Raw genomic sequence first — 14,503 nt, 5'->3', positions numbered from 1 at the left:
TGTAGATAAATATGGACCATTTTTAGTCTGATCGTGCGGGGGAGGTAAGTGTTTAATTTAAGCGGAAGGCGGAGAGTGTCCGTTCTGTAGCGTTTAGCTACTATGTATTATGTATTCTGTGCTGGCAGTATACTCACACTACGACATTGCGGAATACACTGGTAACATTAACATTACACTTGCACTATATTTGTACTTCACTCACACTATATACGCTACATACAGTTATTGACAAAACTACTATGTACATTTAAGCAAGTCAACATTTTTTTAACATCTTGTTAAAAAATTATCTTCAAACAACACTTTGACTAACTCTAACTCTCTGTAATGCCACTAAGTTCAAATTTAAATATTTTAAGATAAAAGCATAATCTATTTCATTATTTTTCAGATATCGGTGATAAATTAATAGAAGTTATTGGTCTGGAGAACTGTTTACACATGGGACAAGTAAGAACTGGTAAGTATTTACACGCCTCTTATGTATATAAATACTAGCGGTCCGCCCCGGCTTCGCCCGTGGTACATATGAAAAATAGATGTTGGCCGATTCTTAGACTTACCTGATATGCACAGAAAATTTCATGAGAATCGGTCCACCCGTTTCGGAGGAGTATGCAGACTAACATTGTGACACGAGAATTTTATATATAAGATAATATTTAGGAATACTAGCTATCCCAAAAAACGTTATTCTGCCTGCTTATTACTAATGCGGGCTACTCACGTACCTGCCTCAGGGGCAATATTGGAACAAGCTCGGTTGCACGGCGGTCGGAGCAATTTCAGCTACTCACCTACCTGCCGCAATATTGAAATTGCTTCCTTAATTGTGATGTGTATAGGCAAGCAGAGGCAATTTAGAGAACAACTGAAATTGCTCCGACCGCCGTGCAATCGATATTGTCCCTGCGGCAGGTTCGTGAGTAGCCACCCTTAGGGGGGTGAAAAATGTTGACCAATTCACAGAGCTACCTGATAGGCACACAAAATATCATGAGAATCGGCCAAGCCATTTCGTAGAAGTACGCGAATGAACATTGTGACACGAGAATTTTATAAATTAGAATAAGTAAGTGAAGTCCCATGTCCCCTAATGGGGTAAGGGGCAGATGCATTGTACTATGTACATCTGTTTCACTGATCGATTTTCTTTAGGGACAAGTAGGTGATCAGCCTTCTGTGTCTTGCCAGACCGAGACATTTTCTTTTAAGTCTCCACCGGGAATCGAACCCAGAACCCTTCGGTTCTACTCTCACGCGTCAACCACTGTACCAAGGAGGCGTATATTAGATGGAGATAAATTTATTTTATGACCTATTTCCAATTTTAGGTCTCCGAGCATCAGGGCGTCGTCTAGCGCAATGCAGTTCAGTGACAATAACAACGAAGCGAACATTCCCCATGCAGATAGATGGCGAACCGTGGATGCAGACACCTTGCAAGGTATTACAGTTACTTTTTATTTATTGACTAGCTGCGCTCTGCGGTTTCACCCGCGTTGCTCCGCTTCTGTTTGTCGTAGCATGATGATATATATAGCCTGTCTTGATAAATGGGCTATCTAACACCGAAATAATTTTTCAAATCGGACGAGTAGTTCCCGAGATTAGCGCGTTCAAACAAACAATTAGCTTTATAATATTATCATAGATTTGATTCACAGATAATGTCAATTGTACATTTTTTAACCTTAACTAAAAACTTGACTCCTTCATTTGTTTGCAACGAACCTATCGGAAAATACCCGATAATTTTGAAGCTCTTGTGGTATTATAAGTGAATATTCTTACTTACATATTTTTATCCATATATGCAAAGTTTTTTAGGTGTACGAAATATTATTTAAATTTTAAATCAATTCCCACACATAAAAACATAATATTAAATCTTATATGCAAAGATTATTTTTTTCAGATTTTCATATATTTATTCGTTTATTCCAGATAACGATCACACACAAAAACCAAGTTCCTATGCTAATGGGGCCAGCGCCCGAAAAAGGCCGAGGATTTTTCAAGCTGTTCACACAATGCTAGCCGTCCCGCTCACTCATTCCGTAATTAATGATATTAGAAGTAAAAATCTAAAAAAGCCGGCCAAGTGCGAGTCGGACTCGCGCACGAAGGGTTCCGTACTATGGGGGGGTCCTTAATATTTTACTTTTTTTTATTTTTAGTATTTGTTGTTATAGCGGCAATGGAAATACATCATTTGTGAACTTGCTTTCTAGCTATCTCGGTTTATGAGATAGACAGACATACAGACAGACAACGAAGTCTCAGTAATAGGGTCCCGTTTTACCCTTCGGTAGGGAACCCTAAAAATACGCTTAAACTCATGAAATTATTGTATTGTCACCGATCCTTGATAAGTGTACAAAGTTTGAAAATCTGTCCGTTTAAAGTCAAAATCGAGTGTAGAGGAGTCGGTTACTTACAAACATACAGGTGAAGCTAATATAAGATACAGACCATATATAGGCTAATGATGATAAGCGAAAGAGACAACAATGTGGCTAATTAGCCACATTTCAACGTTACCGTAGTGCGCTAATAAGCTATCTACACCTTTTTACTTATAATATCGTTACGTGTAAAAAAGAGACGCATATATGTCTCAATGTTGTTTATGTCCAAATGTTTAGAATTTATTTTTATTTATTTATTTATTCAAATTAAATACACACAACAGGCTACGATCTTGCCGGGTCCATAGGCGCCACATCAATTTTACGAGCAGATCGCAACCCAACAAAATGTGTACAATTACAATACTACAATGGGATACAGCTTAAAGTTATCTAAAGCGTATTACAATAAATTCATATTTAAAAATTCGATAATTCAATATTACATATAAAAGAAAGACAATAAAAATAATGGTTACATTATACAATACATTAACAACAAAACTAGGACATCATTTCAAGATTCGACAGACATGTTCTTTGAATATGTTTATTCGATGATCAAATATATCAAAATCGGGGAATCTTGTGGATAAATCATTGTACAAACGGCAGAAACGAGATATGGGGTTATAAAAGGAGGTATTATTCCTGGTTAAAGAATAAATGTTATAAGCCTAAGGGATATATAGATATTTCTTTTAATTAAAAACTGCTGATCCACAACTGATTAGACTTTTCTAACGTAATTTTAACGTACACTGCTTCTCGCATTTATATTTGAAAGTTGTTTTCAAACATTTTTCGCTTTTTGTGAGGGTAGTTGTAATATTGGAAAAATTTTAGTGAAATATCAAACTACCGTCATTAAATTATTATATTATATGATATTAAGCTTATACTCTTGCTTGAAGAATTGTACCAAAATATGTAGACGTCCATTTTGCTAAATATTAAAGAATTGTTTTTTGTAGTTATACTTAACCTTATAATCCCATATTATGGTTCCCATATTAAAGTTTTTCATAAAATACGATATTTTTTTATATTTTTTGTAACATTTTTTTATAAAAAAAATATACTTATTGTTGAGCTACTATACATAGCTAAATTTACATTTTTGTGGTTTATTTCGTAAATTATATTTTTTTATAACTTTAAAAAAAAACTACTTACGTAAGATCTAAAAAACATACCTATTTCATTTTAATCGTATCGTATTTTATGAAAAACTTGTATAAGTGAAATTGTTACTTATATACAGGGTGTCCCAAGAAGTATCTTCTACCTGAAGCCAGGAGGTAGAGGATCTAGAGATGAAGTTGTGAATTTACTGGGTGATTTTATCTTTCTTGGCATTTAATTCTTTTTTTTTATTCCATTCAAAGATCTTAAGATAGTAAATGTTACCATACTGAATTGGCCTTATCTTTCAGCTTAGCACACAACAAATATCAAGCATCTACCGCAATAATTGACGTCACCATAAATAAAAATCTCTTCGTACTCGGCGATAAGTGAAAAATTGAAAAAAAGTCATAACTCCATACATGGGGGTGATTCGGATAGCCATCTAGGTCCTCTACCTCCTGGCTTCGGTTCATCCATACTTCTTGGGACAACCTGTATATAACTTAGTTATTTTCAAGCTTTTTGTATATAATGTGCCAATTATATAAACGTCCCTGTAGAGTTTTGAAATATTTATATAGTGTATCCGAATTAATAAAATTTTTCAAAATACCGGCCAATCTCGGTAGTAGCCAACTCAGAATAGTGTACATATTTACGTTGTTTTTTTTTATTTTTTTTTGTGTTTTTTCTCGGTGCAGTGATTTTTTGTTGTATTATTGAGGTTGTCACAAAAAATAATAATAATTGAACTAGTTTATGTGACGTAATTGAAAAGTACCCTCATTTCATAAGATGTTTTTCAAAAAAAATTACATAATTAATAGTTTTATAAAATGAGAAAAGATTGTTCAAACTAAAATCTTTTGTTTATTTATTTATATGTTGAGAATAGGGATTTTTTTTATTCTTGCTTGAAAAATCACTGCATCGAGAAAAGTTAATGTTTTATAAAATATTTAGCTAAGTTTGTTGTTATTTACGTTAATATGTGGATAGGTTATACAATTTAGTGTTCAGATAAATATTACAAAAAATAATATTGCCATAGACAAGTATATAATATGTAATTACTAAGTACTTTTTATTATATTTCTTGTATATTTTTCTTATGTAAATTCATTAAAATAAAATATTTCTAACTTATCTTGTAGGTACACTATAAATGAATTTTAAATACATTTTTTTAAGGAATTATATATTTTTTGTTCTATTTATCTGAACAATAATTTTATTTATTAATTATTATATTTTTAATAACATAAACGGGTTTACTGTTAAGTTTTGTATTTAATATAATAATTTTAATATTATTAAATTAATTGATATTCTACGTTGCTTGTTATCTAGTTTCCAATTCGCTGTGACACGTCTGCACTCGACGAGAGGTGATCAAGTAATGGCGTTTTTTGTGTCATTAATTACTGAAAATATTTTAATGTATTATGGTATAACAATAATAGACTTTACCTGAATTGAATTGGGATATAAGTTACCATTTATTCATGTTTTTTTAATATAAAAATTATTGTTTGTTTTATTTCTTTAATTTATAAGTTTGTTAACAGTTAAAATAAATTGTTTAAATAATGTGTTTTTTCCTGCTAAATAAAATATTGTGTTGTATGTGCCAAAATTGCCAAATTCACCAAAAAACGTTAAATTTTTGTGTAAATTTCTAATTTTTATTTATTTTAAGCTATTGCATAGCTTCTATCGTTGGACTTGAGCGCGGGGACCCAGAAATCCAGAAATTTCGTAACGAAAAAACCTCACGCTCCCCACTCCGACGGGCACGGAGGTGTGGCTTGAAGGCATAGCATGCAATAGCTTTACCGCGGCAGTCCTCGAGTGCCAACGTCTTTTTTTTATTTAGTAACTATCAAAAAACGCCATTTTTATACAAATGATCGTGCACAGCTTGTAAATGATATTTTAATGTTTACAAAACATCGAAAAATGTTTTCGAATCACAAACGCGTTGTTTAATAAATGTTTAAAATATATAAGTGTTCTGTGTGGTTGTTATTTATGTGTATTCTAGATTCGGTTTGTTGGTTAAAGCGCTAAGCTGGAAATGATGAGATTTTTGAGTTTATTTTATGCAAATGAAATCTGATAGTTCGATTACCAACAAAGAATTCTTCTCCGCACATAGATACATAAACTTTTTAGAAACTTAACATTTTTGGTAACAAAACCCGAACCAAAAAATACCCAACCAAAGGGTTTTTTTGTAAATTTATAAAAATTTTAAAGAGACATTAGGTTTATAGCTTACTGTATCCGAATTATCGGATTCCTATCATAACTTTTTCTATAAATTAAAAATTTATTACATTAATATACGCTATCAGAGTTTCAACCAACAAACCAAAAGCCGGCTACTCACGTACCTACCGTAGGGGCAATATTGAAATTATCTCGATTCCACGGTGGTGGGAGCAATTTCAGCTGTTCTCTAAATTGCCTGCTTAACTCAAACTCAAATATTTATTCAATAAGACTTCTTGTAGAAGCACTTTCGAAGCGTCATTACATATTTTTAACATTTACCACCGATTCGGAAAGCAGTATCTATGGAGAAGAACCGGCAAGAAACTCCACTCTTTTAAAATCATGTCAATATTACAATTTAATTTTACATAATATGTTACTTTTATCTAACTACATGATATATATCATAATATGCCAAAGAACTGTCCTGTGGTTCTTACGCGACAACCCTCCATGGATTTTCATCTTCCATGTATTTACTTATTTTATTTATTTATAATCTTTATTGCATACAACACAAATACAAATTTCACACACACAGACAGGACATTTGATGCAAAGGGCGGCTTTATTGCTTCAAGCAATTTCTTCCAAGCAACCCGAGCAGCCAATGTATTGGAAAAAAAAAGAAAATTAAGGTAGATTATGTACACAATAGAAATAAAAAAGGACATCACTCATGTACTAAGCACATCACAATTAAGCCTATTTCCAATATTACCCCTGCTGCGGGTACATGAGTAGCCGGCTTTAACATAGATTCGATGTAAAATACTTGAATAGAAGAATTTAGTGTCATGCGGTGAAACCCAACAAAATCTGCGCCAGCTTTAATAGTTTTAAGTATATTATTATATAAATTATTATAATTGTAACAAATATATGTGCACTGAGAATTTTTGGTTGTTTTATTTTTCTTAAACCTTCTAGTTACTTATTTCTATGGGACAAATGTATATATTATACAAATACAATTACAAAACAGCCCCCCTAGTCAAGTGGCTTTCTGTTAGCGTAGCGTTCTATAGAATAGACTACGAATGTATGAGATTGACGAAGGCTGTAGATACGTTTATCTACAGCTTACGTCAATCTCATACATTCGTAGTCTATTCTATTGAACGCTACGCTAACAGAAAGCCACTTGACTAGGGGGGCTGGCTTGCATTGTGGCTGCAAAAAGGCCCTAGCTCCGCATAATGTTGCAGAGGCAAACTCCACAACGCTGAAAATTCTGCCAGATACCCACATGACTAGTTTGCGCCTTTAAGATGAAAGGATTCATTATTTGAAATCATTTGATATTTGAAATCATTTTAAACCCCCGACGAAAAAGAGCGTGTGTCTGTTTGTGTGTGTGTATATGTCTGTGACACTGTAGCTCGCAAACGCGTTATCCGAATTTAATGCGTGTTTTTTTGTTAGGCAGTAAAGTTTTAACGCGCTAATCTGGGGAACTACTGGTCCGATTTGAAAAATTCTTTCAGTGTTAGATATCCTATTTATCGAGGAAGGCTATAGGCTATATATCATCACGCGAAGACCAACAGGAGTGGAGCAATGCGGGTAAAACCGCGGGGTACAGCCAGTTATAATATGATAAAGCTGAATCTAGAATCACATCTCATCTATACTAATATTATAAAGCTGAAGAGTTTGTTTGTTTGTTTGTTTGTTTGAACGCGCTAATCTCGGGAACTACTGGTTCGATTTGAAAAATTGCGGTGTTAGATAGCCCATTTATCGAGGAAGGCTATATATATATCATCACGCTACGACCAACAGGGGTGGAGCCACGGGGGTGAAACCGCGCGGAGCAGCTAGTTAGAAATAAATACTTCACAGTTAATTACTAAAGGCAATTACAGAGAAATTGCGCATTCCATAATAAACGATATGGATATTACTAAAATCGTTATAATGAACTATATTAAACTTGGCTTATAACTAGTTGGTTCACTCAACTTCGTCTGCTTTTAACAGCAATATTTTGTTACTTTTTTACAATTTTTTTTCATTGTTTCTTTCCTTCTTTTGGTGCGTGATGTTCTATAGCCTATAGCCCAATCTATACTAGATAATATTATAAAGCTGAAGAGTTTGTTTGTTTAATCGCGCTAATCACAGGAACTACTGTTCCGATTTTAAAAATTATTTTGGTGTTAGATAGCTCATTAATGGACGAAGGCTAGGCCGTATATAATATCATCACACTAAGACCAACAAGAGCGGAGCAATGCTGGTAAAACCACGGGGCACAGCTAGTAACCAAATAATCTCAACTCTGTCATTAAAAATTATACTAAAATCGTACCATCCACAAGGACTATGCCCATATGGAGCATACATCCATCATCCATCCATCCGCATAAACTTTCGTAGAATAGCATAGGATAGGAAGTTTGTACTTTAACTAGGTGATCCCACGGCGTCGTCTGTCTAATCTGAACTTCTCTCATAGGATAAGTGATAGAAGAATTTATAAAATCCATACTAATATTATAAATGCGAAAGTAACTCTGTCTGTCTGTCTGGTACTCAATCACGCCTAAAATACTGAACCAATTTTCATGAAATTTGGTATGCAGATATTTTGATACCCGAGAAAGGACATAGGATAGGTTTTATCCCGGAAATCCCACGGGAACGGAAACTATGCGGGTTTTTCTTTGACTGCGCGGGCGATGCCGCGGGTGGAAACCTATATATTTCATATCTTTAACAACGCAAATATATTGACGTGATTCTAAATCTATTCTAATAATACCACCAATCGTTTATTTTTAAATGCACGTGCAAAATTCTCGTTGAAAAATTAAAAATACTTTATCAACAGTGATTTGCACGGTTTACGGCCAATTACGTTACAATATGGCTCATTTGTTGTGGAAATACTCATTTAGGGTACACTACTATTCCTTTAATTAATGATTTTTATTCGTAACTAGCGGACCGCCCCGGCTTCGCCCATGGTACATATTTACGTTTTCTCTCCATAAGAACCATCCTCGTATTTCAAGAAATATTATAAAAAAATAATTAACGAAATCGGTTCAGTTTAATAATTAACGAAATCGGTTCATTTTTTTTATTATAAACTAGCTATGCACCTCGACTTTGCTTGTAGTACACGAATATTTGGTCGTACTAACTCAAATGCTTAGTTTACGATTTTATAAAGAACATACAGAACATTTATCTATCATACTAATATTATAAATGCGAAAGTTTGTGAGGATGTGTGTGTGTGTGTTTGTTACTCTTTCACGTAAATACTACCTACTGAACCGATTACAATGAAATTAAGCACACATATAGAGGGTAACTTGGATTAACACATAGGATAAGTTTTATGCCGGAAATCCGACGGGAACGGGAACTTTAGGGGTTTTTCTTTGAAAACGCGGGCGAAGCCGCGGGCGGAATGCTGCAGTCTTCCATACATACAAAAACCGAGTGGACCGATTTCGATAATTCTTTTTTTATTATATTCCTTGAAGTACGAAGTACGAGGATGGTTCTTATGTAGAGAAAACGTAAATATGTACCACGGGCGATGCCGGGGCGGACCGCTAGTACTTTATTAATATAGAAAATAGTTACTTGAACATATAAAAATAATCGGTATGAAGCCTATCTAAACTAAATTATGCTCTACCTTAGCATTGATTCATTTTTTATGACATTGATTTTCATGTATAAATATTATGATATTTTATATCTTCTTATATATAAAATTCTCGTGTCACAATGTTAGTCTGCATACTCCTCCGAAACGGGTGGACCGATTCTCATGAAATTTTCTGTGCATATCGGGTAAGTCTGAGAATCGGCCAATATCTATTTTTCATATGTACCACGGGCGAAGCCGGGGCGGACCGCTAGTTATATATAATAAAATAAATAAATAAATAATTCAGGACAATTTTCACACACGGCACGATCTGATCCCATACTAAGCTTTCGCTTGTATTATGGTAACCAGATGGCTGATAAACATACATATATTATAATCTATACTAATATTATAAAGCTGAAGAGTTTGTTTGTTTGAACGCGCTAATCTCAGGAAGTCAGGAACTACTGGTCCGATTGAAAAATTATTTCAGTGTTAGATAGCCCATTTATCGAGGAATGCTATAGGCTATATAATATCATCACGCTAAGACCAACAGAAGCGGAGCAATGCGGGTGAAACCGCGCGAAGCTACAGACTAATCGTATTACAAATCAAATTACATATTATAATTATTTTATCCGAGTTGAAAATAGCAAATTTTAATCTTCGAGAACCAATTTTTCTAAGTTTCATTGCACTAAAAATAAGTATATGCATAAATAAATTAATATCTAATTAAGTCATTACAATAACAAGACTTGGAAAATCGGATGAAAAATAAAATTAACATCGACACTTATTATTGGCATTCATTTATTTTTATTGCTTGTTAATTCTACGCTTGATTCAATACGGTTTATAATAATTATAGTATATAAGACGTTTGGATCAAAATAAAATTATATTTCTCTTTAAACGAAGAAAAATAAACAACAATGAAAAACATTTTTGTGGTGAGTCGACGTTATTTTTACATAAGTAGGAGATTTTCTTTTTTAGTAGTAACTACTTATTTTGAGTTATTTATTTATTTATGTTTATTTTCTCATTTATATTTTACCAAAATGCGAAAAAAGAAATCCATACTAATATTATAAATGCGAAAGTAGGTAACTGTCTGTCTGTCTGTTACTCAATCACGCCTAAACTACTGAACCAATTTGCATGAAATTTGGTATGGAGATATTTTGACAAACGAGAAAGGACATAGGCTACCTTTTATTGCGAAATATGTACCACGGGCGAAGCCGGGGCGGACCACTAGTTCGTAATAAAAACACATTGATGTAAACGTCACTGTAAAAGTTACTGTTACTGGTATTGTTAAATTTGACAATAACGTAAATATGGCGCAAGCAAGCCCAAGAATTCCTACATCAAATTATTATATTTTTTAGTAGATCCCAAATAAATTTATAAAATACTAGCGGTCCGCCCCGGCTTCGCCCGTGGTACAAATTACTACATAAGAACCATCCTCGTACTTGAAGGAATATAATAAAAAAAGAATTATCGAAATCGGTTCAGCCGTTCTCGAGTTATGCGCTTACCGACACATTTTGCGATCCATTTTTATATATAAGAAGATAACCATACCTTGACTCGAAAAATAACAATCTTCTCTAGTCTCTACATACATTTAAAAATAACGTGTAAACGACAATATTGATAATATATGAAACTGTATCTTTAGTGCCAAATAAAGTTTGTAAGTAGTTTTAGCCAATTTTGTAAGAATGAGGACTTTGAGGTGGTTTTAATGTTTTCTAGATAGGTACTTCAGATTTTTTTTGCACGCCTCATAAGCGAAGCGTTGAGGTGGGTACTACTGTCACTTCGCGCAAAACATCTGATTTTTCAAACTTAAAATGTCTTTATGTATCATACATTGCACTTGTAAGATAATACATACACACACATATTAAGAAAAAACACTATTTTTAACATTCATGATATTTTTGATGCCATTTTTGTTATTTAAACTAGTTAAAAAACAGTTTAAAAAAGTTCTGTTATGGACGTCCGTGTGTCTGTATGTGCGGAGGATTTTCTTGTTAACACGATAGCGACCGAAATACTTTACTAATCGAGTCTTTTTTTTTCTCTTACGCTTGAGTATGCTCAGGAATAGAACCCTTTCATTTTTCAGGGTCTGATTCGATGTGGTTTAATTGTTATTAAATAAACAAAAATAATAATTAATAAATAATTATTTAAAAAAAATTATGAGGCGTGCACTTTTGGATTTTCCAAACTTTTTTTTTATATTTCAGGTAGCCATGGTAGTCATCATGACGGTAGTCGCGGTTGCTATGGGCCAATGCCCCAACTGCCATCCGCGTGAAGAAGTCCCATCACCTTGAGTTCATACGTTTTCGTGATATGTAACAGTTTAACATTTGAATAAACTGAAATTGAATAATTATTGTTGTTTTTTTTGGTCCTGTTTTAGTTTTTCAAGTAACAGATACCTATGGTTAAATTTCTGAGTCGATATTTATTAACATTTCACTAATAACTTTCCGCCCGCGGCTTCGCCCGCTTTGTCTAAAACCAAATAAATGTACTAAAACCTTCCTCTCGAATATCTATGTCTATTAAAAAAACTGTATCAAAATCCGTTGCGTAGTTTTTAAGATTTAAGCATACATAGAGACAGAGAAAACGACTTTGTTTTATACTATGTAGTGATATACAAGTATACATAGGTACAAACAATGCATATAATATAATATATGGCAAATTTTTAAGTTGGCCATTTGTTAAATTTAAACTATATATTTTTGTCTGCATGTGAACTTTTAAAGAAGCTTACCTAAATAGTATTTTTTCTACCACTGCTATTGATAAAAGCAAGTCTTCACATATTACATACAAAAGAATTCAAAACAAAAAAATCCCATCAAACATTAAACCTTAAACTTTAATTACAATATATACAAGACAAGTGACATTACAATCTGTCCGTGTGTCACTCATTAGAATACAATTAACATTGCTTAGCATACGCTTATACTAAGTTATTTGTTTTACAGGCCCGTATTGCATTCAAAATACAAAAAGCTGAAAATTAGACTACCTACATATATCTATCTTACCCCAAAAAACTTTAGGCAGGGTTTAACTTTAAGCGCGGGTTCTCTTTAATCTGGTTTTGTCATATTTCACATAGACAACTATTAAAGTGACAGATCCCTTGTTTAAACTTAGACTGTGTTTAAATTGTTTTGTGGTAAGACCATAAGTTTTATTAGAACGAAATTCCTTATCGCGCGCTGCGAAAAGGTGCTTGACGGAAAAATTAAGACGAATAGTTGTAACGACACTTTTTGCTATAGTTGTAAGATTTATTTATTTGTTTATTTATTTATAACACTTCATTGTACAAGCAATATAGGAAATGTGGTAGATACAAATTAATGAGGTACAAAAATTTTGCACAATAGGCGGCCTTATTGCTACACAGAAATCTCTGCCAGGCAACCTGGTGCGGTGTGCGCATGTTTCTCTGTCTCAATTTTTTTTTGTTTACTTATTTCTACGCGTTTTTAAAAACATGAAAATAACTTTTAGAGCGAGCGTAGTTCTTGTTCTAATATAACCATATCATCTAATCATAAACAGTAAAATAATCTCTACGCTACGTCAACATATTTTATTTAGATGTATTGCAAAAAAATAGTTAATCTACGTAGGAATATGTAATAAATAATAGGCTAAATTGGGGATTAAATATCAACATCAATAAACTAAAGGTAAGGTACGAATTAAGTAGGTATCTATTTGGAAAACAAGTGTTCTTTTAATAGGGAAATCGTGCATAAGCTTGCTTTTTGTGCAGTTGGGCAACAACACTATTTTTTGACATCCTACACTTTTGCACTAAAACAACTTGAGCTAATTTGAAATCGCATTCAAGCTACACAATTACTGATTGCGATTAGCTACATTTTTGTATTTATCTCGAGTCAACGTAGGTAGAGCCGAAACGAGAGGATAGGCAGTTTATAAAAATAATCGTTCAATTCCGACCCTGTACATTCTTTCTCTTCAATAATAATTGCTTCCGACAGTTGCGTTGCTTTATAATTTTAGATTTTTGATAACATTCTTATGTTTATTTTGTTGAAAATTAGTTTTTCTTGTAAGCGGTTATAATCGAATTATTATTATTAGGCATCATATTATTCAGGAAAGCAGCAGCAATGGACATCGAAAGGCTGATGATGATGATGATGATGATCATATTATTCTAATTATTATTTTAATAAATTATAAAGTAAATAAAGACCCGAGACCGACCGTATACCGTCTTAGTATAATATTTTTGCTATTTTGAATATCAATTAGTGAATTTTAGAGATATGATAAAGTCATATTATTATTTCAAAGTTATTATTATTAAATATGTATTATGTATCACTACATAGTATAAAACAAAGTCGCTTTCTCTGACCCTATTCCCTATGTCCCTATGTATGCTTAAATCTTTAAAACTACGCAACGGATTTTGATGCGGTTTTTTTTAATTGATAGAGTGATTCAAGAGGAAGGTTTTAGTATATAATTTATGCCGTTTTTTATAAAGCGGGCGGAGCCGCGGGCGGAAAGCTAGTTCTAAATAAAAAGCAATCTCAAATTCCGAAATACTATAAGATAACTATAGATTGAAACTAACTAAAATCGTATACATAGCAGCTACATTAAATTTTATAAAACTATTCATTGCAATAATATGTAACAATAAAAGAAAAAATGACACAACATTTATAAATATAAATCATCCAAATTCATACGCGAAAACATCGTAAATCCATCTACATCCGATATACAAAGAAAATTCATGATATTTTATGACTTATTTCAAAACAGATTCATAGGATGCGTTTAATTAAGTATAACATGCCTGCATTTCGTCAATAATAATTGGATGATAACAAACACTTGCAAAATTGATTGCGTGACAATCAAATGCGGCGTTTTCACTCGTTGTTGCTAAAATTGTGTAGGTATATCCTTGAGTTAATAGTGTATGTGGGGGCTGGCGTACCCCAAGGATCTG

General features: G+C 33.0%; 1 protein-coding gene and 1 long non-coding RNA gene across 2 annotated transcripts in view; one reads left to right on the top strand and one right to left on the bottom strand.

The window, feature by feature from the left end:
- Nucleotides 1-2,083, top strand: part of Dgk (diacyl glycerol kinase 1) — a 70,602-nt gene extending 68,519 nt beyond the window's left edge. The window contains exons 22-24 of the mRNA XM_090117685.1: nucleotides 395-463; nucleotides 1,338-1,450; nucleotides 1,951-2,083. Coding sequence (XP_089973811.1) covers nucleotides 395-463; nucleotides 1,338-1,450; nucleotides 1,951-2,043 — 275 coding nt within the window. The 3' untranslated portion in view covers nucleotides 2,044-2,083. The remainder of the gene's footprint in view (nucleotides 1-394; nucleotides 464-1,337; nucleotides 1,451-1,950) is intronic.
- Nucleotides 1-14,503, bottom strand: part of LOC149896654 (uncharacterized) — a 209,249-nt gene that overhangs the window by 103,999 nt on the left and 90,747 nt on the right. The gene's annotated exons all lie outside the window — the stretch shown is intronic.

The sequence above is a fragment of the Colias eurytheme genome, chromosome 28, assembly GCF_061535395.1.
Source record: "Colias eurytheme isolate Ceu_HAF_F1 chromosome 28, ilColEury1 Martin Lab GWU primary, whole genome shotgun sequence".
NCBI lineage: Eukaryota > Metazoa > Arthropoda > Insecta > Lepidoptera > Pieridae > Colias > Colias eurytheme.
The sequence above is the reverse complement of the archived record's forward strand: the minus strand, read 5'-3'. Positions and strand labels throughout refer to the sequence as shown.